The 26,244-nt window shown below is 53.1% G+C and overlaps 1 protein-coding gene across 1 annotated transcript; it reads right to left on the reverse strand.

Moving 5' to 3' along the window:
• Window positions 1-3: 3 nt before the first annotated feature.
• Window positions 4-25,764, reverse strand: LOC132565930 (pleckstrin homology domain-containing family O member 1-like; the record flags this gene model as incomplete). Its single annotated transcript, XM_060230551.1, has 6 exons — window positions 25,735-25,764; window positions 25,472-25,633; window positions 5,007-5,148; window positions 3,754-3,857; window positions 1,188-1,289; window positions 4-72 (listed from the first exon to the last, which is right to left on the reverse strand). Coding segments are annotated over exons 1-6 (609 nt in total), but the record flags the coding sequence as incomplete, so codon positions are not given.
• Between the last annotated feature and the right edge of the window lie 480 nt (window positions 25,765-26,244).

The raw sequence follows: 26,244 nt of genomic DNA on the forward strand, positions 1-26,244 counted from the left end.
ATCGTCCAGGGAAGTGTCCTCTTCCTGGATCAAGTCAAGGGTCAACATCCCGTCAGACGTTGAGGTAGATGCCTGGAAGCAGACAGCCCCCCCACCCAAAAAAAAGAAGAGCTGTTTTCACGGTTGTTTTTGGAGAACAGTTTTCAGTACCGTTATCACTAAGCCTCCTCCTAACGCAGTTCCAGAGAACAGCCCTACTGGTCTGGGGTGGAACAGATTCAATTGTAGGCATGGCCAGTACGTGGAAGCAGGCAATGTATGCAGCCGCCTAGGGCGCACCTAGCTTAGGGGCGCCACCGGGCGCCCCATCTCTCCACACACGGTGTGTGCACTCCTTGGAGCTTGCCTTCCCCGATGGAAAGCAGACTCCATGGAGTGCAGATGGTGCCCTGCCGGTTTTGCGTTCCCTGGGTCTGTTACACACCTAGGAAATGCGAAAACAGATGGCGCCTCAGAGCCCGGCGGTTTCTCAGAGGAACAGGCTTCCTTGGAAGGTGGTGGGCTCTCCTTCCTTGGAGATTTTTTAAACAGAGGCTAGATGGCCATCTGACAGCAATGAGGATCCTGTGAATTTAGGGAGAGGTATTTGTGAGTTTCCTGCATTGTGCAGGGGGTTGGACTAGATGACCCTGGAGGTCTCTTCCAACTCTAGGATTCTATGACTGTTAAGAGTGGTTCCTCAGTGGAACAGGCTTTCTCGGGAGGTGGTGGGCTCTCCTTCCTTGGAGGTTTTTAGACAGAGGCTACATGGCCATCTGACAGCGATGAATATCCTGTGAATTTGGGTAGATATCTGTGGGTTTCCTGCATTGTGCAGGGGGTTAGACTAGATGACCTTGGAAGTCCCTTCCAACTCTATGATTCTAAACTAATGTATGCTGGAGCTCACCACTTTAATGCCAGCAGCTCACAAAGTAGAACTTTTGCTCACAAGACTCTGCAGCCTTGGGGGAACATTGGCCCGAACAGAGAAGACTGTGAAGTTGGACCCAAGAGGCCTCCCCAAGGGAAAAACAGGCCGCATGCCAAGAAAGGGCCAGAGTACTGATGGATCAGAACAAAATTTGGCACACAGACACCCTCCCCAGTTGCAGACAGCATGGTTCCTTATGACAAATCCCAGGCCACACTTGATTTCCTGAAGGTCTGCGCGCTGGGCATGGGATTCTAGCTGCTGCTGTACGTACCACGGCCATCAAGTGCCCCCGGGTCGGGGGTCGCCTGGAGTGCTGGATCTTTGCCCTGTCGCGCGTCGGGTGGGCGAGATAGCTCTCCTCCTCCACAGTCACCTGAAATGCAAGACAAGGGCCCATCAGCCACCGCATGGAGAGGCTTCACCCACGCTCGATGAGGCAACTGGACCCCAGCTGAGAGATCTCGGTGAATAATTCATCTCTTCCGTGTTGCCTTTCCATGGGCAGAGCCTCCATTCGCTGGTCAAAGAGCTCTCCTGCCTATCCATTACTCACAACAAGCAGCTGGAATATCTCAAGGGAGGTGGGCTCATCGCAGAGCTGGACCACCGGGAAGGGGCTACCGGCAAACGCTCCACTCAGCCCGGTGCCCACCTAGCCAAGAATAGCAGGATGCGTCTGTCCTCCGGTGCTCCCTCTCAGCTGAGTTTGTATGAGCTAGCTCACAGTCTTTTCAACCTCCAGCTCACGCATTTTTATCTTAGCTCAGGAAAAATGGCTCCAGAGCAGGGGTGGCCAGACTGTGGCTTGGATGAACTTTGGTTTACAAGATAATGCACGGGATGGAGAAAGTAGAGAAAGAAGTCCTTTTCTCCCTTTCTCACAATACGAGAACTCGTGGGCATTCGATGAAATTGCTGAGCAGTCAGATTAAAACGGATAAAAGGAAGTCCTTCTTCGCCCAAAGGGTGATTAACACGAGGAATTCACTGCCACAGGAGGTGGTGGCGGCTACAAGCATAGCCAGCTTCAAGAGAGGATTGGATAAAAATATGGAGCAGAGGTCCATCAGTGGCTATTAGCCAAAGTGTGTATATATGTGTGTGTGTGTGTGTGACATAGAGTGTTGGACTGGATGGGCCATTGGCCTGATCCAACATGGCTTCTCTTATGTTCAAGGGTCAGCTTAGCCCAGCGCTTCCTTCGCAACAAACGAAATTCTCCATGATTTTCTATGGGAATAAATCTCCATAGGGAATAACGGAGTACCCAGCAGACATTTCCCTCCCCTCCCTTGCTTTCTGACGACCCTGAAGCGGGGGGAGGGCCTCCAAATGGGGGGATCCCCTGCCCCCACCTGGGGATTGGCAACCCTACTTTGATCAGTCTACTAATCACACCGAATGCCCTTGAAACAGCGGGGGGGGGGGTGTTATATTCGGCTATGGGAACATTCCAGACACAACCGTTGGGCATTATGTAATATAAAGCAGAAATGTGACTGCTGCTTTTGGAACAGGTGGTGTCTTGCCACAATGATGGGGGGGGGGGCCCACGCAGACGTTTGGCTTTGGGCAGCCACCAACCAAAACGGTGGCTGCTGTGAAACGGGCCGCCGTCCCGTGGAGCCCTCGAGCGCATGGGCCCTTCTGCAGCCTCCCGGAGCGCCATAAGAAAAGCTCTTGAAAAGCAGAGCGGCTGCTCCTGCCACCGCATCTCCCTGCCAAAGCCGGCTGCAAAGAGCAAACGATGGGGGCTGGCTTCTCCCAAATTTAGCAGCAACCAAAACACAGCGCTCCCTTTCCCACTTCTCCACCACGTGCGGAATGAGTCACGACACACAGACAGCAGGGGGAGAGGGGAGGCAGATGGCTGCAGAGGATCACAGACAACAACTGCGGTCTCCGGTTTCTTTCCTTCTGGCAGGCAGGAGAAGGGGAAGGGGAAGGAGGCAGGCCCATCTCCAGCCCAGTGGCACGGGTGGCAAGGTGTATGCCACCTACCAGCACCCCAGAGACCAGCCCATGACGTCCCCGACACCTCCAGAAGATGTGTCAAAACAGCATGCTCACAGCCCGCTGGACTTGTACCTGGGAGACCTGAGTTCGGATCCCCACTCAGCATAAAGCTCCTTTGAAGAAGAAGAAGACGGTAGATTTATACCCCATTCTTCTCTCTGAATCAGATTCTCAGAGCGGCTCACAATCTCCTTTATCTTCTTCTCCCACAACAGACACCCTGTGAGGTGGGTGGGGCTGAGAGAGCTCTCCCAGAAGCTGCCCTTTCAAGGACAGAGTCTCAGAGCGGCCTACAATCTCCTTTCCCTTCCTCCCCCACAACAGACACCCTGCAAAGTGGGTGGGGGCTAAGAGGGCTCTCCCAGCAGCTGCCCTTTCAAAGACAGAATCTCAGAGTGGCCTACAATTTCCTTTCCCTTCCTCCGTGCACAACAGACACCCTGTGAGGTGAGTGGTCTGAGAGAGCTCTTACAGCAGCTGCCCTTTTCAAGGACAACTCCTGCAGAGCTCTGGCTGACCCAAGGCCATTCCAACAGGTGCAAGTGGAGGAGTGGGGAATCAAACCCGGTTCTCCCAGATAAGAGTCTGCGCTCTTTAACCACTACACCAAACTACGCAGATTAAAGAGAGCTATGGCTGACCCAAGGCCATTCCAGCAGGTGCAAGTGGAGGAGTGGGGAATCAAACCCGGTTCTCCCAGATAAGAGTCCGCACACTTAACCACTACACCCAACTGGCTCTCCAGGAGGTCCCCGGGAGCTCCCTGCTCTGATCTGGGGGTAGCGGCCAAGGAATTCCCAGAGACAAAGCTGGCAACTCACCTCATCCAAGATGCGGTTCTTTGCCCGGGTTATAGCGGAGTTGAGGGCGTTGATCCAGGACTCCTTCTCCTCAGGACTCACAGCCAGGAAGACCAGGTTTGGGGGCCTAGGGGAGAAGGGACATGTGGCAGCAACCAGGAGGAGGGTTTTGACTAGAGCATCCTAAAGTGACGGAAACTGCAGCCTCCTGCTCCAGGTGGACAGAGAGCTCAAATGCCAAATCTCTTAGAAGAACCGGATTCGAATCCAGCAGCACCTTAGAGACCAACAATGTCTCTTGTATAAGTAGAAGTCAAGTCGGGGGTACAAGTCAAGTTCAAGAACTTTTAATGGCTGCCGTTTGACCTTCCCCCCACTCAGCCCAATCGGGTTGTCTCCTCCACCGGGCCGCAGCTCTCCCAGGTCCCAGGCTTTGCCCCAGAGAGGCCAGGACCAAGCCTCAGTTCTCTCCATGAGCTGTGAACCATCCAGCTTCAGCCTAGGCCCACCAAATCTGGGTTGAGAAATTCCAGGAGATTTGGGGGTGGAGCCTGGTGAAAGGAGGGGCCTCAGTGAACACATTCAGCCGGGTCTTCGGACCCTGCACTGGCTTCCAGTAATATACCGAGTCCGGTACAAGGTGCTGGTTATCACCTTTAAAGCCCTATATGGCTTGGGACCTGTCTACCTGAAGGACCGTCTTTCCCCGCACGTTCCCCAGAGAGTACTGAGGTCGGGAACACAAAATCTCCTTACTATCCCTGGGCCGAAGGAAGCCCGGTTGAAGTCCACCAGAGAAAGGGCTTTCTCTGTTATGGCCCCTACATGGTGGAATCAGCTGCCGGAAGAGGTGAGGGCCCTGCGGGACCTTGTTCAGTTCCGCAGGGCCTGTAAGACGACCCTCTTCCGGCTAGCCTTTACTTAGCTTGAGAATTTTACTGTAACTTGCTGGATTCCTTTTATATATAGCTGAAATATTTATGTGTATTAATAACTAGGGTTTTATCTGTTTTATCTGTTTTATCTGTTTTAAATATGGATCCCTTTATATGTGTAATTTTGATGGATCTACTATTGGAAGCCGCCCTGAGCCACTTGTGGGAAGGGCGGGATATAAATCTTAAATAAATAAATAAATAAATAATGCCACAGCGTTCACCCTCCAAGGTAGTCTGGAGATCAGCTGGGGTTCCAGGAGGTCTCCAGGACCCACCTGGAGTTGGCAACCCTAAGCCCTATCTCGGTGGTGCCGTAGAGCTCCTGGAGGAGACCTACCGTGTTCCCAGGCTCCTTGGAGTGCGAGAGCAAGAACTTGCTGTGGTTCTTTTTGCTCCGGCTTTTGGATTTCCGGAGCTCTTCACATTTCTCGTAGTCATTCAAGTCAAACACTTCCTGGATGGTTTTCTCGTCTTTCACCTGCAGATGGAGAAAAAGCACAAACAGAGATGCTGTCTTTTGCATGCCAAGGGAAAAGTGCTGAGCCGGTCTCCTCTACAGGTACCAAAGGAAGAAAGTTTGAGTCCAGTGACGCCTTTGAGACCAACAAAATGTCTCACAGAGTGGCCAAGCAGTTCCTCTGGAGGGCCAACAACAGGGCAGAGGGGCCGAGGCCTTCCCCTGAGAAGAGCCCTGCTGGGTCAGACCAGGGAGGGTCCATTTGTCTGGTCTCCTGTCTCACACAGTGGCCAACCCGTTGCTCTGGAGGGCCAACAAGAGGGCAGAGAGACTGAGGCCTTCCCCTGAGAAGAACATCTGAAGAGCCCTGCTGGGTCAGACCAGGGAGGGTCCATCTAGTCCAGCCTCCTGTCTCACACAGGGGCCAGCCAGTTCCTCTGGAGGGCCAACAACAGGGCAGAGAGGCCGAGGCCTCCCCCTGAGAAGAACCTCAGAAGAGCCCTGCTGCGTCAGACCAGGGAGTGTCCATCTAGTCCAGCCTCCTGTCTCACACAGGGGCCAGCCAGTTCCTCTGGAGGGCCAACAACAGGGCAGAGAGGCCGAGGCCTTCCCCTGAGAAGAACATCAGAGGGCTCTGCTGGGTCAGACCAGGGAGGGTCCATCTAGTCCAGCCTCCTGTCTCATATAGTGGCCAGCCAGTTCCTCTGGAGGGCCAACAACAGGACAGAGAGGCCGAGGCCTTCCCCTGGGAAGAACATCAGAGGGCTCTGCTGGGTCAGACCAGTGAGAGTCCATCTAGTCCAGCCTCCTGTCTCACACGGGGGCCAGCCAGTTCCTCTGGAGGGCCAACAACAGGGCAGAGAGGCCAAGGCCTTCCCCTGAGAAGAACATTAGAAGAGCCCTGCTGGGTCAGACCAGGGAGGGTCCATCTAGTCCAGCCTCCTGTCTCACACAGAGGCCAACCAGTTCCTCTGGAGGGCCAGCAACAGGGCAGTGAGGCCGAGGCCTTCCCATGAGAAGAACATTAGAAGAGCCCTGCTGGGTCAGACCAGAGAAGGTCCATCTAGTCCTGCCTCCTGTCTCACACAGTAGCCAGCCTGTTCCTCTGGAGGGCCAACAACAGGGCAGAGAGGCCGAGGCCTTCCCCTGGCTCTGGGATTCAGAGAATTAGTGCCGTTGAATGTGGAGGTTCTCCTCAGTCACCATGACTAGTGGCCAATGCATCAACTGCTGACATATCTGTGTGTCTATAACAGACTAAAAAACGTTTGCCTACAGGCTCTGCAGACTGAGCTGCTGTAAAAGGTACGGCAGTCACAAGGGGAATGTTTTCTCCTGGCCTGTTGGCAAGCCCACCGCTCGCTCTCTCAGCCCCAAATGCAAGACGGAATAATACCGACCTACTCCGCAAAGCTGTTGTAAACGTAACTTTATGCTAAAGCACATAACCACTCCCAAGTTCCACAAAGATGGCAAGTAAGATTTATGATCAGAAAATATTGCGAAGCTTCTTCTTATCTGAGCAGCTGATGGAGTTTGCGGGCTAATTCCCAACAACACCTCTGCGATGGGGAATCCTAGAGTTGGAAGGGACCTCCAGGGTCATCTAGTCCAACCCCCTGAACAATGCAGGAAACTCACAAATACCTCCCCCTAAATTCACAGGATCTTCATTGCTGTCAGATGGCCATCTAGCCTCTGTTGAAAACCCCCCAAGGAAGGAGAGCCCACCACCTCCTGAGGAAGCTTGTTCCACTGAGGAACCACTCTTAACAGTCATAGAATCCTAGAGTTGGAAAGGACCTCCAGGGTTATCTAGTCCAACCCCCTGCACAATGCAGGAAACTCACAAACACCTCCCCCTAAATTCACAGGATCTTCATTGCAGTCAGATGGCCATCTAGCCTCTGTTGAAAACCCCCCAAGGAAGAAGAGCCCACCACCTCCCAAGGAGGAACCACTGAGGAACTGCTCTTAACAGTCATAGAATCATAGAACTGGAAGAGACCTCCAGAGTCACCTAGTCCAATCCCTTGCAAATTGCAGGAAACTCACAAACACCTCCCCCTCAATTCACAGGATCTTCATCACTGTCAGATGGCCATCTAGCCTCTGTTTCAAAACCTCCAAGGAAGGAGAGCCCACCACCTCCTGAGGAAGCCTCTTCCACTGAGGAATCGCTCTAACGGTCAGGAAGTTCTTCTTAATGTTGAGCCGGAAACTCTTTTGATTTAATTTCAACTCGGTGGTTCTGGTCCTGCCTTCTGGGGCCACAGAAAGCAATTCTGCACCATCCTCTCTAGGACAGCCCTTCAGGTACTTGAAGATGGTGATCAGGAAAGGGTTACAGATCCTCCCAAGGAAGAGAGCCAAGCTGAATTCTTCAGGCCTCTAAAATGACTCCTGAAAGATGCACAGCTTCTCTCCCAGTAGTTCACAGGCAGAGACGTGTGAGAAGATATTCCTCCTCAGTGGAACACGCAGAAGGAACAGCCTGAGGGAGAGGATTATTTATAGCCTGGTATTTGGGGGGGGGGGGTGTTGGGCTGTTTGCTTTGCTTCCTCCTTTTTTGGGGAGGGCAACACACAGCAGGGGCTCAAAGTATCCCGCCAGCCTCTCCAGAAACTCACTCCAAGCAATGCTCTTCCCCAGCGTATCTGAATCACAACGCAGGACCAAAGCAGGGAAACCCTCTGGACCAGGGTTGTCAAACATGCAGTTTGAGGGCCGAATCAGGCCCCCGGGCAACTGGCCCCCTTCTCCCTCTATCTTGCTTCCTTCTGCATAACAGCTAGCTTTGCAAAGCTTGCTCAGTCGTACAGGAGCTACAGAGCAAAGCCTCTAGATTCTCCAATGGCTGAGGCAATGGGTAGGAAGCGAGGGAAGGACAGCTTGCTTTGCCAAGCTCTCAATTGCACAGCAGAACTACTGAGCCAAGCCTCTTTTCCTTCTATTGGCTGAGGCTCCTCCCCCTCCTGGTCCCCTGGAGAAGGAAGGAAAGAGCCAGAGCTTCCTTTGCCCAGTTCCCTGGATCCCACGGGAGAAATACAAAGAAAGCACCTTTAAGCCCAAGGAGTGCTCAAGTTTTAAGCATGTTTTTAGTTTTTAAAAAAAACATATTTGTGTTTGTCTGTGTTCTTTATAAAATTTATATCTCTGCTACTTAGTCATAAATAGGTACACACTTGGCCCGGCCCGAAATGGCTCAGCCCAACCTAACACGGCCCGGCCCAACAAGCTCTCATTTATGTCAAATCCAGCCCTCATAACAAATGAGTCTGGCATGCCTGCTCTGGACCAGCACTTTGTGGCGGAGGGTGTACAGCGCAAAGAGCTTTAGCGAGCGAGCCAGGCCACACACGCAAGAGGGAGGGAGATTCAGGAGAGGGAAGAGCCCTCCTTGCCAGAGGGATTCGTCCTTCCCTGCTTTGGCCAACTTTCTTTATTCATGCCTCACATTTCTCCTCCATCTTTCGCCTCCCCTCCATTTTATCATCATGACAACCCTGTGAGGCAGGTGAGGCTGAGAGCGTAGAAGTAGGCCCAGGTCATTGAATCAAGGGCCCTCCAGAGTCATCTAGTCCAACCCCCTGCACAATGCAGGAAACTCACAAACCCCTTCCCCCAAATTCACAGGATCCTCATTGCTGTCAGATGGCCCTCTAGCCTCTGTTGAAAAACCTCCAAGGAAGGAGAGCCCACCACCTCCCAAGGAGGAAGCCTGTTCCACCGAGGAACCGCTCTTAACAGTCATACAATCATAGAATTGGAAGAGACCTCCAGGGTCATCTAGTCCAACCTCCTGCACAATGCAGGAAATTCACAAACACCTCCCCCTAAGTTCACAGGATCCTCATCGCTGTCAGATGGCCATCTAGCCTCTGTTGAAAAACCTCCAAGGAAGAAGAGCCCACCACCTCCCGAGGAGGAAGCCTGTTCCACTGAGCAACCGCTCTTAACAGTCTTAGAATCATAGAAGAGTTGGAAGGGACCCGAGGGGCCATCTAGTTCAACCCCCTGCACAAGGCAGGAAACTCACAAACACCTCCCCCTCAATTCACAGGATCTTTATTGCTGTCAGATGGCCATCTAGCCTCTGTTGAAAAACCTCCAAGGAGCGAGGGCCCACCACCGCCCAAGGAAGAAGCCTGTTAGAATCACAGAAGAGTTGGAAGGGACCTCCAGGGTCATCTAGTCCAACCCCTGCACAATGCAGGACACTCACAAACACCTCCCCCTAAATTCACAGGATCCTCATTGCTGTCAGATGGCCATCTAGCCTCTGTTGAAAAACCTCCAAGGAAGGAGAGCCCACCACCTCCCGAGGAAGCCTGTTCCACTGAGGAACCGCTCTTAACCGTCATAGAATCCTAGAATTGGAAGAGACCTCCAGAGTCATCTAGTCCAACCCGCTGCACAATGCAGGAGACTCACAAACCCCTCCCCCTAAATTCACAGGATCCTCATTGCTGTCAGATGGCCATCTAGCCTCTGTTGAAAAACCTCCATGGAAGGAGAGCCCACCACCTCCCGAGGAGGAAGCCTGTTCCACTGAGGAACTGCTCTAACGATCAGGAAGTTCTTCCTAATATTGAGCTGGAAACTCTTTTGATTTAATTTCAACCCATTGGTTCTGGTCCTACCTTCTGGGGCCACAGAAAACAATTCAACACCCTCCTCTGTCATCAGGTTGATGCTCTGAAGGGGACAGGAAACTGCCCATCTCAAGGGGTCACCTCCAGTGTTCCCTCTAAGCTGAGTTAGCGTGAGCGAGCTCCCAGATTTTTAGCCTCCAGCTCACACCTTTTTGTCTCCGCTCAGGAAGGACGACCCCAGAGCACACTAATTCAAGCAGTCGCTCCCAGCTTTAACGCCAGTAGCTCACACAGTAGCATCTTTGCTTACAGGACTCTGCAGCTTAGAGGGAACATGGGTCACCTCATAAGAAGACCACCTCTGAAAGCAAGTCCCTGTGAGGCTAATTCTAGTTGTTCACATGCAGAGTAAAGATCCTGGAAGGAGAGAACGGAGCACGGAGCGGAGCCTACGCTGCAGCCTCCCGGCACATGCTCGAAAGAGGCATGACAGCTAGTCACGGAGTTGAGGAGGTGGCGGAGTGTGGCCTATTTTTAACTGGGCCAGATCTCTGCTGCACGCCACCCAGAGTGCTGTCGGGGTCGCATGAGATACACACAGCCAATCCTGGGATTTGTGACATGTGAAATAAACCACATCCGCTGTCGCTAAGCTTTTTTGTCCCTCTGAGAAAGATTATCTGGCAGGAGTTTAAAGGCCGGCATAAAAGGAGGCAAAGTTGGCTGGGCTCGAACCCAGGAAACTCGGCAAGCCATAAGAACATAAGAATATAAAAGAAGCCCTATCAGATCAGACCAATGGCCCATCCAGTCCAACACTCTGTGTCACATAAGAACATAAGAGAAGCCCTGTTGGATCAGGCCAACACTCTGTGTTACATAAGAACATAAGAAAAGCCCTGTTGGATCAGGCCAGTGGCCCATCCAGTCCAACACTCTGTGTCACATAAGAACATAAGAGAAGCCCTGTTGGATCAGGCCAACAGCCCATCCAGTCCAACACTCTGTGTCACATAAGAACATAAGAGAAGCCATGTTGGATCAGGCCAGTGGCCCCTCCAGTCCAACACTCTGTGTCACATAAAAACATAAGAGAAGCCCTGTTGGATCAGGCCAGTGGCCCATCTAGTCCAACACTCTGTGTCACAAAAGAGAAGCCCTGTTGGATCAGGCCAGTGGCCCATCCAATCCAACACTCTGTGTCACATAAGAACATAAGAGAAGCCCTGTTGGATCAGGCCAGTGGCCCATCCAGTCCAGCACTCTGTGTCACATAAGAGCAGAAGAGAAGCCATGTTGGATCAGGCCAATGGCCCATCCAGTCCAACACTCTGTGTCACATAAGAACATCAGAGAAGCCATGTTGGATCAGGCCAATGGCCATGTTAATCACCCTTTGGGTGAAGAAGGACTTCTTTTTATCTGTTTTAACCTGTCTGCTCAGCAATTTCATCGAATGCCCACGAGTTCTTGTATTGTGAGAAAGGGAGAAAAGTACTTCTTTCTCTACTTTCTCCATTCCATGCATTATCTTGTAAACCTCTATCATGTCACCCCGCAGTCGACGTTTCTCCAAGCTAAAGAGTCCCAAGCGTTTCAACCTTTCTTCATATGGAAAGTGCTCCAGCCCTTTAATCATTCTAGTTGCCCTTCTCTGCACCTTCTCTAATGCTATAATATCCTTTTTGAGGTGCGGCGACCAGAACTGCACACAGTACTCCAAATGAGACCGCACCATCGATTTATACAGGGCATTATGATACTGGCTGATTTGTTTTCAATTCCCTTCCTAATAATTCCCAGCATGGCGTTGGCCTTTTTTTATTGCAAACGCACACTGTCTTGACATTTTAAGCCATTACAAATGGACACTGCCGGTGTTAGACATACAGCAGCAATCTAAGAGAGCCCTGATTTAAAAAAAAAATGTTTTCCCAGAGTAACCAATTTTAGAAAAGTGCAGCATTTCAGGCATCACAGAAATCTTCATCCAGCAGATTGCAAAGGACACAGTCCTGCTGGAACAACGGCCCCGAGACAGTCAGACGGACACATTCCACCAGATACTGACAACTGAGAGAAGGGCTGCCAAGTCTGACTCAAGAAATATCTGGGGACTTCGGGGGTGGAGCCAGGAGCAAGGGTGTGGCAAGCACAGTGGGACTTCAAAATACGCCCTGGCCATCACGTTTAAAGGGACCGCACACCTTTAAAATGCCTTCCTTCCGTTTGGAAATGATGAAGGATAGGGGCACCTTCTTTGGGGGCTCATAGAATTGGACCCCCTGGCCCAATCCTTTTGAAACATAGAGGGTACTTTGGGAAAAGGCACTGGATGCTATGCTGAAAATTTGGTGTATCTATATCAAAAAACAGCCCCCCCCCCCCAGAGCCTCAGCTACTCATGGATCAATTCTCCACTATAAATCCAATATCTTCTTCTTCTTTATTTCTTTACTTCACCTCTCCCCTGTGAGGGCCTGAGGCAGCTTGTACCCTTCTCCTCTCCTCTATTTTTTCTTCACAAGTGCCCTGTGAGGAGACGAGGCTGACTGGCCAGTGAACCTTCACGGCAGAATGGGGATTCAAACCCAGGTCTCCTGGATATTAAGAAGAATTGCAGATTTATACCCTGCCCCACTCTCTGAATCAGAGACTCAGAGCGGCTCACAATCTCCTCTCCCCACAGCAGACACCCTTTGAGGTGGGTGGGGCTGAGAAAGCTCTGACAGAAGCTGCCCTTTCAAGGACAACTGTGTGAGAGCTCTGGCTGACCCAAGGCCATTCCAGCAGGTGCAAGTAGAGGAGTGGGGAATCAAGCCTGGTTCTCCCAGATAAGAGAGCTCTGGCTGACCCAAGTCCATTCCAGAAGGTGCAAGTAGAGGAGTGGGGAATCAAGCCTGGTTCTCCCAGATAAGAGAGTTATGGCTGACCCAAGATCATTCCAGCAGGTGCAAGTGGAGGAGTGGGGAATAAAACCCGGTTCTCCCAGATAAGAGAGCTCTGGCTGAACCAAGGCCATTCCAGCAGCTGCAAGTGGAGGAGTGGGGAATCAAGCCTGGTTCTCCCAGATAAGAGAGCTCTGGCTGACCCAAGTCCATTCCAGAAGGTGCAAGTAGAGGAGTGGGGAATCAAGCCTGGTTCTCCCAGATAAGAGAGTTATGGCTGACCCAAGATCATTCCAGCAGGTGCAAGTGGAGGAGTGGGGAATAAAACCCGGTTCTCCCAGATAAGAGAGCTCTGGCTGACCCAAGGCCATTCCAGCAGCTGCAAGTGGAGGAGTGGGGAATGAAAGCCGGTTCTCCCAGATAAGAGAGCTCTGGCTGACCCAAGGCCATTCCAGCAGCTGCAAGTGGAGGAGTGGGGAATGAAAGCCGGTTCTCCCAGATAAGAGAGCTCTGGCTGACCCAAGGCCATTCCAGCAGCTGCAAGTGGAGGAGTGGGGACTCAAACCCGGTTCTCCCAGATAAGAGAGCTCTGGCTGACCCAAGGCCATTCCAGCAGGTGCAAGTGGAGGACTGGGGAATCAAACCTGCTTCTCCCAGATAAGAGTCCGCACACTTAACCAGTACACCAAACTGGCTCTCTAAACTCCCCCACAATGGTTCTTGTTTTCATCTTGGGGTGTGGGGGGGGGGCGTTCTTATGTCTTTCTCAACAGGAGGGTCAGAGGGGAAGTGGGGCAGGGTGGAAACAGGGACAGGAAATGCCCTGTGAGACGATCCAAGGCCCCTTCCTTCCTTCCTTGCAGAGCGGAGGGGGAGCGGCCACATTGATTCTTGCTTTGTGTCGAGCTGACCGCGGCTAATGGGGGGTGGGGGAAAGGATGCTCTCTCCTTCCCACCAATCAATCTTGGGGGGGGGGCCTGCAAGCAAGCAGGGCTGGACAGAACATGGGGGGGGCTTTTTAAAACAATCAAGCTAATCTTTGGCACCATCTGCCTTTTTCTTGCTAGCTACGGAAAGGCCTGAGCCAGGCTGAAAACCCAATGAGGAGGGAGGTCTGTAGAAGCAGCTGAGGCTGGGAAATGGGGCGGGGTGGGGGGGAGACAAGACACGGCGGCACCAGAGAATCCCCTGACGCTGCAGTAACGTCGCTGGCACGCTCTTGCGTTGAAAGGAATGGGAAGGCCAGAGCCAGCTGCTGTCCCTCCCCCTCTATTGTCCTTCTGTGATTTCCTCACCATCACCCCAGTCTGTCACCCCACTGTCCCTACTTGAAGGCAACCCCATCAGAGAAGAAGATTGCAGCTTTGTACCCTGCCCTTCTCTCTGAACTCAGAGTGGTTCACAATCTCCTAGATCTTCTCCCCCCACAAGAGATACCCTGCGAGGCGGGTGGGGCTGAGAGAGCTTTTACAGCAGCTGCCCTTTCAAGGACAACTCCTGCGAGAGCTATGGCTGACCCAAGGCCATCCCAGCAGCTGCAAGTGGAGGAGTGAGGAATCAAACTCAGTTCTCCCAGATAAGAGTCCACGCACATAAGAAGAAGACGACTGCAGATTTATACCCCGCTCTTCTCTCTCTGAATCCGAGACTCAGAGTGGCTCACAATCTCCTATATCTTCTCCCCACACAACAGACACCCTGTGAGGTGGGTGGGGCTGAGAGAGCTCTGACAGAACTCCTGCAAGAGCTATGGCTGACTCAAAGCCATGCTAGCAGGTGCAAGTGGAGGAGTGGGGAATCAAACCCGGTTCTCCCAGATAAGAGTCCGCGCACTCAACCATGACACCAAACTGGCTCTCACAGAAGCTGCCCTTTCAAGGACAATGTGAGGGCTATGGCCAACCCAAGGCCATTCCAGCAGCTGCAAGTGGAGTAGTGGGGAATCAAACCCGGTTCTCCCAGATAAGAGTCCGCGCACTCAACCACGACACCAAACTGGCGCTTGGTTCTCTGGCATGTTCAGTGAGGGCTGCCCTCAGTTGGCAACCTTCAAGGACTAAGATTGCAAAGTGCAATTCAAGAAATACCTGGGGGATTTGGGGGTGGAGCCAGGACCAAGGTTGTGACAAGCATCATTGAACTCCAAAGGGAATTCTGGCCATCAGATTTAAAAGGGACGGCACACCTTTTAAATGCCTTCCTTCCATTGGAAAGAATGAAGGACAGTAGCACGTTCTTTTGGGGCTCACAGAATTGAACCCACTAGTCCAATCTTTTTGAAACATGGAGGGTATTTTGGGGAGAGGCACTGGATGCTATGCTGAAAATTTGGTGTCGTTGCTTCAAAAAAACCCAGTCTGCACAGAGCCCCAAATACCCATAGCTGAATTCTCCATTATACCCTATGGGAATCGGTCTCCACAGGGAATAATGGCGTGTCCAGCAGACATTTCCCCCCCCCCATGCTTTCTGAAGTCCCTGAAGCAGGGGGAGGGCCTCCAAACTGGGGGAATCCCCTGCCCTCACCTGGGGATTGGCAACGGTATCAAGGGCACCCCCAACCCCAAATGTGGTCTTGGGTATGCACCGCTGTCATACCCAGCGCAAGTCCTTCGCCTCAGCCCCTGCTCATTGCGACAGGATTTGCACAAGAGAACGTCCTGAGAGACTGCCCTCTTCCGCGGACGGAAATGATTCATGGAACACGCGTGTGTGCAAACCCTCTGACAGGGAATGGCTTCTTTCCATGAGATAGAGGAAACTACTGTCCGCTCTTGGGTTTTGAAAAAGGGAAGCCATCAGTCATTTCCATCAGGTGTTTGCAACACATTTAGCAGCCTCTTGGCCTTGTTCGAGTTCTAGAGCCAGTCTGGTGTAGTGGTTAAGTGTGCGGACTCTTATCTGGGAGAACAGGGTTTGATTCCCCACTCCTCCACTTGCACCTGCTGGAATGGCCTTGGGTTAGCCATAGCTCTCGCAGGAGTTGTCCTTGAAAGGGCAGCTGCTGTGAGAGCCCTCTCAGCCTCACCCACCTCACAGGGAGTGTTGGTGGGGGGAGAAAGAAAAGTAAAGGAGATTGTAAAGCCAGTTTGGTGTAGTGGTTAAGTGCGCGGGCTCTTATCTGGGAGAACAGGGTTTGATTCCCCACTCCTCCACTTGCACCTGCTGGAATGGCCTTGGGTCAGCCATAGCTCTGGCAGAGGTTGTCCTTGAAAGGGCAGCTGCTGTGAGAGCCCTCTCAGCCCCACCCACCTCACAGGGTGTCTGTCGTGGGGGAGGAAGATAAAGGAGATTGTGAGCCGCTCTGAGACTCTGAGATTCAGAGTGGAGGGCGGGATATAAATCCAATATCATCTTCTTAATTTGTGATTTCTGGTACAAGGAAAGAAAGAGCACCATTTAAGGAAACAGGATTCGGGGCCTACTGGTTTGGGACCCCTCTCTCTCCTTCGCTCATTTGAACCACACATGGAATCCAGAGTTTTTTCCATGTGCCCTGTTTAATCATATCAGCAATGCCAGACACACTGCTGATGTTGCTACTGCCAAGTATTTATTTTATTTAAAACATTTAATAGCCATTTTTCTGAAAACTGCTTTAAGCAGAGGGCCAGTTTCCTATAGTGCAGGGGGGGCGTCAAACTTAGAATCAGAATCCTAGAGTTGGAAGGGACCTCCAGGATCATCTAGTCCAACCCCCTGCACAGTGCAGGAAACCCACAAATACCTCCCCCTAAATTCACAGCATCTGCATTGCTGTCAAATGGCCATCTAGCCTCTGTTTAAAAACCTCCAAGGAAGGAGAGCGCACCACCTCTCAAGGAAGCCTGTTCCACTGAGGAACCGCTCTAACGGTCAAAAAGTTCTTCCTAATGTTGAGCCGGAAACTCTTTTGATTTACTTTCAACCCGTTGGTTCTGGTCCTGCCTTCCAGGGCCACAGAAAACAATTCCACACTATCCTCTCTAGGACAGCCCTTCAAGGACTTGAAGATGGTGATCCTATCACCTCTCAGCTGCCTCCTCTCCAGGCTAAACATCCCCAGCTCCTTCAACCTTTCCTCATAGGACTTGGTCTCCAGACACCTCACCATCTTCGTCACACTCTGGACCCGTTCTATAGCCTTCTTAAAATGTGGTGCCCAAAACTGAACACCATACTTCAAGAGAGGTCTTACCAGAGCAGAGCAAAGCGATACCATCACATCACGTGATCTGGAAATTATACTTCTGTTGATACAGCCCAAAATTGCATTTGCCTTTTTAGCCACTGAATCACACTGTTGACTCATGTTCAGCGTATGGTCCACTAAGACCCCTAGATCCTTTTCGCACAGACTACTGCTAAGACAAGTCTCTCCCGTCCTATAACCATGCAAAGGATTTTTCCTACCGAAATGCAGAACTTTACATTTATCCCTGTTAAAATTCATTTTATTGGTTTTAGCCCAGTTTGCCAACTTGTTTAACATTAAGAGCCACAGAGAGTAAATGTCAGATGTTTGAGATCCACAACGCATGAACATCAGATGTTTGAAAGCCGCAAGGAAGGCAGGCAGGCAAATAGGTGGGGGAGGGAGGTGGAGGTGGAAAGAAAGCAACTTTAAATGCATTTTCTAAGCTGGCTAGGCTTGGAGAAGTGGTTTCAAAAGAGAAATGCCTCCTCCAAGATGGACGGGGTCTTCGAGAGTCACGCAATTTGGGTAAAACAGCCACATGTCGTTCCCGAGCTGCAGTTTTGCCACTGGTTAAGAAGAGCAGACTCTCATCTCGTGAACCGGGTTTGGAGCCAACTGGGTGACCCCGGGCCAGTCCCAGTTCTCTCAGCTGTTCTCTCAAGAGCAGTTCTCTCCAAACTCTCTCAGCCCCACCTGCCTCACAGGGTGTCTGTTGTGCGGAGACGAAGGAAAGGAGATTGGAAGCTGCTCTGGGACTCTGAGTGTATCTCTTCTTCAGCAGTGAACCCATGAAGCTGCCTTCTGCTGAATCAGACACACACGCACCCTGCTTCATCATGGTCAGTATTGCTACTCACACTGGCAGCAGTGCCGGGGGCTGAACCTGGGACCTTCTGCCTGCCAAGCAGAGGCTCTGCCAGTGAGCTATGGCCCCTCTCCATGGCTCTCCAGGGTCTCAGGCTGAGGTCTTTCCCATCACCTCCTGCCTGGTCCTTTTAACTGGAGATGCCGGGGATTGAACCTGGGACCTTCTGAATGCCAAGCAGAGGCTCTGCCCCTGAGCTATGGCCCCTCTCCAGGGTCTCAGGCTGAGGTCTTTCCCATCACCTCCTGCCTGGTCCTTTTAACTGGAGATGCTAGGGATTGAACCTGGGCCCTTCTGCATGCTAAGCAGAGGCTCTGCCACTGAGCTATGGCCCCTCTCCATGGCTCTCCAGGGTCTCAGGCTGAGGTCTTTCCCATCATCTCCTGCCTGGTCCCTTTAACTGGAGATGCTGGGGACTGAACCTGGGACCTTCTGCCTGCCAAGCAGAGGCTCTGCCCCTGAGCTATGGCCCCTCTCCATGGCTCTCCAGGGTCTCAGGCTGAGGTCTTTCCCATCACCTCCTGCCTGGTCCTTTTAACTGGAGATGCCGGGGATTGAACCTGGGACATATGAACATATGAAGCTGCCTTCTACTGAATCAGACCTTCGGTCCATCAAAGTCAGTATTGTATTCTCAGACTGGCAGCGGCTCTCCAGGGTCTCAAGCTGAGGCTTTTCACACCTATTTGCCTGGACCCTTTTTTGGAGATGCCAGGGATTGAACCTGGGACCTTCTGCTTCCCAAGCAGATGCTCTACCACTGAGCCACCGTCCCACCGTCCCTTGACCTTCTGCATGCCAAGCAGAAACTGTTCCTCTGAGCCGCAGCCCCTCCTCCAGGCCTTGACTCTTGAAACCCTGAATCTCTTGTTGGTTTCGAAGCTGCTTCTGGCCTCAGATCCAGCTTCCTTCCCTTTTTCTGAGCTCAAGGCGACTTACAAACCCCAGAGAAAACACACCGATTTCTGTCAGCTTGAGCTACTGTCAGAAGCGCTCTTTATCGGACGAACTGAGCCCTGACTCACAAAAGCTGTCCCCTGGAACATTTCATTCAGTCTTTAAAGTACTACTGGACTTGAATGTCGTTCTGCTCAACACACTTTGGAAGACACAACAAAGGATTCTGTTCCCCCAAGTTTCCCGTGGACAACCTCTGCCAGAGCTCTGGCTGACCCAAGGCCATCCCAGCAGCTGCAAATGGAGGAGTGGGGGCTCAAGTGTGGGAGACAGACAATAGGCATGATCCAGATATGCAGTTGGAGCTTCGGTTTACGAGTCAGGCCAATGCAATGGCGGACATCTGTTGTCCTCGTTGAAGGAAGGAGCTATCAGAATCCCACAAGAATTCGCACTCCTTCCCCTCTAGGTGCGAAAACTTCAGACCCTCAGTCCAGGATGTCTGTTAAGCAGAAGGAACAGGGGCTGGATCTACCCCCCCCCCACACACACACTCTTGCACTGATAAATACAAACTTTCACTTGCTGGGGACATTATCAGATTCATGGGAAATGCATTCATCACGGTCTGGAATTCCCTCCAAGAAGTGGACTGAAGGATTCAAACAGCATTTGTGCCCTGGTTGGGGGGGTGGGAAGATCTGGGCAATGCCCAGAACAGTCTGCGAAGGGGCTGAGTTCCCTGGACGTGCTGAAGGAATGATGCAAATTAAACAAAGATACACATTAGCTTCATTTGCATGATTTATACAAGTCAAAAATCTTCCTTTTGGATTTGGGTTGCCTCTAAAAAGATGAAGAAGAAGAAGACAGGAGATTTATACCCCGCCCTTCTCTCTGAATCAGAGGCTCACAATCTCCTATATCTTCTTCCCCCACAACAGACACCCTGTGAGGTGGGTGGGGCTGAGACGGCTCTCCCAGCAGCTGCCCTTTCAAGGACTGAGTCTCAGAGCAGCCTACAATCTCCTTTCGCTTCTTCCCCCACAACAGACAACCTGTGAGGGGGGTGGAGCTGAGAGAGCTCTCCCAGAAGCTGCCCTTTCAAAGACAGAGTTTCAGAGTGGCCTACAATCTCCTTTATCATCTTCCCCCACAACAGAGGTAGATGGGGCAGAGAGAGCTCTCCCTGAAGCTACCCTTTCAAGGACAGAGTCTCAGAGAGGCTCACAAACTCCTTTATCTTCTCCCCCCACAACAGACACCCTGTGAGGTGGGTGGGGCTGAGAGAGCTCTCACAGAAGCTGCCCTTTCAAGGACAGAAACTCAGAGTGGCTTACAATCTCCTATATCTTCTCCCCCCCCACAACAGACACCCTGTGAGGTGGGTGGGGCTGAGAGAGCTCTCACAGAAGCTGCCCTTTCAAGGACAGAAACTCAGAGTGGCTTACAATCTCCTATATCTTCTCCCCCCCACAACAGACACCCTGTGAGGTGGGTGGGGCTGAGAGGGCTCTCACAGCAGCTGCCCTTTCAAGGACAGAAACTCAGAGTGGCTTACAATCTCCTATATCTTCTCCCCCCCACAACAGACATCCTGTGAGGTAGATGGGGCTGAGAGAGCTCTGACAGAAGCTGCCATTTTAAGGACAACCTCTGCCAGAGCTATGGCTGACCCAAGGCCATGCCAGCAGGTGCAAGTGGAGGAGTGGGGAATCAAACCCGGTTCTCCTAGATAAGAGTCTGCACATTTAACCACTACACCAAACTGAAGAAGAAGATATTGAATTTATATTGCACCCTCCACTCAGAGTCTCAGAGCGGCTCACAGTCTCCTTTCCCTTCCTCCCCCACAACAGACACCCTGTGAGGTGGGTGGGGCTGAGAGGGCTCTCCCAGCAGCTGCCCTTTCAAGGACAACCTCTGCTGGAGCTATGGCTGACCCAAGGCCCTTCCAGCAGCTGCAAGTGGAGGAGTTGGGGATCAAGTGTGGGAGACAGACAATAGGCATGATCCAGCGAGAAGATCTTCTGCAGAAACGCCATTGCCATCAATAGGAGCTGCACGTGTGTTCATTTCAGTGGGGCTGACGCAGGAGAATTTCCCGCTAGATTGGGCCCCACATTAATTAGAAGGGGGGGGGGGAATCCCTCACCTTGGCCATCAAAGCATCCTGGGAAAAGCTTCCCAAGGCCTCTCTGAATTGCCCTTCCTTCTTGCTGACTCAAGATCACTCCCGTCTGTTCCCATCAGCTTCTGCGTTGCTGTGTAAGTGAGATAAGGGCTTGAGGAACAATTGCTTTGGCTAGAACCAGCATCACAGTGGAGGAGGGGGCCATTTTCTGTCTGTGTGAAAGATGGAGAATTTGTGGAGGTACCCAGGGGGAGAAATCTGGTTCATTTGCCACAGGGACAGCAGGAGGAGAACCCCAGAGCCAGCGTTCCCTTTAAGCTGAGTTAGTGTGAGTTAGCTCACAGGGGGTTTTTTTGCTTCTCGCTCACACATTTCTGTCTTGGCTCAGGAAAAAATGGCCCCATAGCACACTAATTTTTGCAGTAGCTCGGAAACTAAGCCAGGTCAGTCTTTGGTTAGTATTTGAATGGGAGACCTCCACGGAAGTCCAGCGCAGGGGAAGGCGATGGCAAACCATCCCTGAACACCTGGAAAGCACAAGCTAACCTGATCTCATGAGACTTCAGAAGCTAAGCGGGGTCAGACCTGGTTAGTACTTGGATGGGAGACCACCATGGAAGTCCAGAGTCAGAACACAGAGGCAGGCAACGGCAAGCCACCTCTGTTAGTGGTGAAGGACACCATCTAGTTCAGGGGTGGCCAAAATTGCTTAATGTGAGAGCCACATGGTGTTTGAGAGCCACAAGACATGAACGTCAGATGGTTGAGAGCCAGAAGGCAGGCAAAAAGATGGGGAGGGAGAGGCGGAAAGAAAGCAACTTTAACTTTAAATGCGTTCTCCAAGCCACTGGCTGGCTTGGCTTAGAGAAGTGATTTAAAGAGAGAAACGACATCTTCAAGCCAGACAGTGGGGGCTTCGAGAGCCACACAATATGTGTGAAAGAGCCACATGTGGCTCCCGAGCCACAGTTTGGCCACCCCTGGTCTAGTTCTAAGGACACCAGCATGGAGGACATACTTTTTCTCCCTGGGTTGAACTCTGACTCACAGTTTTGGAGGGACCTTCAGTTGTTAGGGTGGTGTGCTCCAGACCACAGCAATCTAGAATCACAGAATCATAGAGCTGGAAGGGACCATAGAGGCCATCTAGTCCAACCCCCTGCTCAGTGCAGGATCAGTCTAAAGCAAGGGTGGCCAAACTGTGGCTCAGGAGCCACATGTGGCTCTTTCAAATAAATTGTGTGGCTTTCAAAGCCCCCCCCCCTCATCATCCCTCCCATTGGCCAGCTTAGAGAAGGCATTTGTCTCTTTAAAGCCAGTCTGGTGTAGTGGTTAAGTATACGGACTCTTATCTGGGAGAACTGGGTTTGATTCCCCCCCTCCTCCACTTGCAGCTGCTGGAATGGCCTTGGGTCAGCCATAGCCCTGGCATATGTTGTCCTTGAAAGGGCAGCTGCTGTGAGAGCCCTCTCAGCCCAACCCACCTCACAGGGTGTCTGCTACAGGGGAAGAAGGTAAAGGAAATTGTAGGTCATTCTGAAACTGTGTCCTTGAAAGGGCAGCTGCTTTGAGAACCCTCTCAGCCCCACCCACCTCAATGGATGTCTGTTGTGGGGGAGGAAGGGAAAGGAGATTGTGAGCCCCTCTGAGACTTTTCGGAGTGGAGGGCGGGATATAAATCCAATATCTTCATCTACCTCACAGGGTGTCTGTTGTGGGGGAGGAAGGGAAAAGAGATTGTGAGCCCCTCTGAGACTCTTCGGAGTGGAGGGCAGGATATAAATCCAATATCTTCATCTACCTCACAGGGTGTCTGTTGTGGGGGAGGAAGGGAAAAGAGATTGTGAGCCCCTCTGAGACTCTTCGGAGTGGAGGGCGGGATATAAATCCAATATCTTCATCTACCTCACAGGGTGTCTGTTGTGGGGGAGGAAGGGAAAAGAGATTGTGAGCCCCTCTGAGACTCTTCGGAGTGGAGGGCGGGATATAAATCCAATATCTTCATCTACCTCACAGGGGGTCTGTTGTGGGGGAGGAAGGGGAAGGAGATTGTGAGCCGCTCTGAGACTCTTCGGAGTGGAGGGTGGGATATAAATCCAATATCTTCTTCTTCTTAAATCACTTCACCAAGCCAGGTGGCAACTTAGAAAATGCATTTAAAGTTGCTTTCTTTCCACCTCTCCTTCATATATTTTCCTTCCTTCCTCTCTCAAACTTCTGATGTTCTTGTCTCGCAGCTCTCAAACGTGACATTTATTCTACGAGGCTCTTATGTTAAACAAATTTGGTCACCCCTGCTCCGAAGCATCCCAACAAGTGTTCGTCCAGCCGCTGCTTAAAGACCGACAGTGTGGGGGAGCGCACGGCCTCCCCTAGGCGGCCCATTTCACTGCTCAGCTACTCCGATTGTAAGAAAAATTCTTCCTAATATCCAGGCCCTTAAGTGGCAAGGAAAGTGCATTTTGCCCGCAAGAGAAGATTTCACTGGGGGAAAACGTGACTTCTTCACAACAGATTGTGCTAGATGTTGCTATCCACACCTCCCCCCCCACCCCCCCTTATCCCATGACTGCGTCTGTAACTGGAGTATCCAGTATGCGCCTCTCTCCCTAATCACCTCTGTGCTTCTGGAAGGCTTCAGTTTCCTACCTGCCCAGCTGGCTTTTGTGGTAATTAAACCACCTTTGGAGAGGCCGACAGCTGGAGACCTCTTCACGCAACACCCCCCCCCCACACACACACACACACACCAGCAGTCTGCTTTCAGTTCCCCATTCCTTCCTGGATCTCTTCCTCTCTGCCCTTTCCCTGAAATGAGGCTTGCAAGCTGCATGCAAAACACCAGAGAAGGTTGTGCTGGGACCAGTGAGGCATGAAGGGCTGGGGGTGTCTGACCCTGTGCAAAGTTGGACCACAGCCTCTGTTTCTCTCTTGCTTTGCCCAGGTCTGGCTGGCCCGACTTTATCAGATCTTGGAAGCCAAGAAGGGCTGGCCTTGGTGATTTGAAGGGGAGACCTGGTAAGCAGGAGGTCCCAGGTTCAATCCCCGGCATCTCCAACTCAAAAGAATCCAGGCAAGGAGGTGTGAAATACCTCAGCTGGAGACCCTGGAGAGCCGCTGCCAGTCTGAGGAGACAAGACTGACTTTGAGGGACCGAGGGGGGGTCTGATTCAGTAGAAGGCAGCTTCATAAGTGTTAGGGAGGGACAGTGGCTCAGTGGTAGAGCCTCTGCTTGGTAAGCAGGAGGTCCCAGGTTCAATCCCCGGCAACTCCAACTCAAAAGGGTCCAGGCAAGGAGGCGTGAAAACCTCAGCTGGAGACCCTGGAGAGCCGCTGCCAGTTAGAGGAGGGACAGTGGCTCAGTGGTAGAGCCTCTGCTTGGGAAGCAGAAGGTCCCAGGTTCAATATCTAGCATCTCCAACTCAAAACGGTCCAGGCAAAGAGGCGTGAAAAACCTCTGCTTGAGACCCTGGAGAGCCGCTGCCAGTCTGAGGAGACAAGACTGACTTTGATGGACCCAGGGGGGGTCTGATTCAGTAGAAGGCAGCTTCATAAGTGTTAGGGAGGGACGGTGACTCAGTGGCTGAGCATCTGCTTGGTAAGCAGAAGATCCCAGGTTCAATCCCCTGCATCTCCATCTCAAAAGGGTCCAGGCAAGGAGGCGTGAAACACCTCAGCAGGAGACCCTGGAGAGCCGCTGCCAGTCTGAGTAGACAAGACTGACTTTGATGGACCCAAGAGGGCCTGATCCAGTAGAAGGCAGCTTCAGAGGTTCAGATGTTCATGACCAGCCTGCCTGCCTGCCGTGCGTGTGTAGGGAGGGAGGGGGGGTGCTGACCAGAGTGGCTGCCCAGAGACCAGCAATGACCACCCACCTCAATCTGTCTCTTGCCTTCGTGACCTGGATTGCGCAGGCAACCCTGCTCTCAACAGAACTCTGGATGGGTGGGAGGTGGCCTCCACTGGTATGTGGATGGGAGACCGCCGGAGGGAATTCTGGGTGAGGCAGGGCCACACAAGGAGGGGCCGTGGCTCAGCGGGAGAGCCTCTGCATGGCCCGCAAAAGGTCCCCGGTTCCAATCCCCAGAAGCATCTCCAGTTCAAAGGGCTGGGAAAGACCTTTGAGGAGGCCCTGGAGGAGAGCGGCTGCCGGCCTGAGCACAGCCTGCTGACTGGGACGGCGCTGCCTGGGTTGAAGGCGGCTGCTTCCTGGGTGGCTGCCTTCTACTGGATCAGACCTTCCTGGGCCCATCAAAGTCAGTCTTGTCTACTCAGGCTGGCAGCGGCTTTCCAGGGTCTCAAGCGGAGGTTTTTCATGCCTACTTGCCTGGACCCTTTTTTGGAGATGCCAGGGACTGAACCTGGGACCGTCTGCTCACCAAGCAGAGGCTCTACTACTGAGCCCCCGTCCCTCCCTAACACTTATGAAGCTGACTTCTCTTGAATCCGAGCCTCCTCGGTCCATCGGAGTCAGTCTTGTCTCCTCAGACCGGCAGCGGCTCTCCGGGGTCTCAAGCCGAAGTTTTTTCACGCCTCCTTGCCTGGACCCTTTTGAGTTGGAGACGCCAGTGGGGATTGAACCTGGGACCTCCCGCTTCCCAAGCAGAGGCTCTACCACTGAGCCGCCGTCCCTCCCCGTCCCCCGAAGTGTCTCCTGCCCAGCCGAGCAGGAGGGAGAGAGGGGGGTGGGCAGGCGGTCTTGGGGGGGGGGTCCCTCCCTCCGGGAGGCTCCCGGGCGCGGCGGGGGGTGGATCTCCTTCCTCTCTCCCGGACCCGGGGATCCTACCTCCTTCTCGGCGACGAAGAGCTGCTCCCCGCGCAGGAGGACGTAGCGCTGCTTCCAGAGCTGGCGGAAGAGGCCCTTCCCGCAGAACTTGCGCACCCAGCCCACCTTCTCGGGCGCCGCCGACGGCACCGCCGGGCCCCCCGGGCCTCCCTCGGCCGGGCCCTGCGGGAAGCAGAGCAAAGGCGGCGTGAGCAGAGGGGCCTTCCCCGCCCCCCCCCGCAGCCCCCTCACCCCCCCCCCCTGCAGCCCCCCCACCCACCCACCCGCTTGGAGGCCGCCGCCGTCTTCTTCATGGGGGCGCCGCCTCAGGGGCTCCGCGCGGCCAGCCGGCGCACAAAGCAGGAGGCAAGCGGCACCTGCAGGCCCGGCCCGGCCCGCGCGGCTGCACCACGGCGGCTCCCTCCAGCACGCCGCGGCCGACTGAAGAGCCCGCGGCACCTGGCCGCCTCCGAGGGGAGGGGAGGGGAGGGCAGGGCTGCCCGCTCCCGCTCCCGCTCGCTTCCCCCGCCTTTGTCTGCCTCCCGGGAGGGGGAGGGGAGGGGAGGGGAGGCGCGCGGCCGGCGTGGGAACGGGGGGAGGGGCAGCCCGGCGCGCCCCCGAGCCCGGGGATGCCCCAGCAGAGCCCGGCCAGGCCAGCACACCGCCTCCCCCGAGGAAGGGGCCAGCGCGGGCATGCATGCCGGGAGGGGAGGCGCCCCCCGCAATCCTCCCGCAAAAGCGAAACAGGCCCCGCGCCCGGGGGGGGACCCCCCCCCATCCATCGCCGGGAGGAG

This window comes from Heteronotia binoei, unplaced genomic scaffold (genome assembly GCF_032191835.1).
Source record: "Heteronotia binoei isolate CCM8104 ecotype False Entrance Well unplaced genomic scaffold, APGP_CSIRO_Hbin_v1 ptg002125l, whole genome shotgun sequence".
Lineage (NCBI taxonomy): Eukaryota > Metazoa > Chordata > Lepidosauria > Squamata > Gekkonidae > Heteronotia > Heteronotia binoei.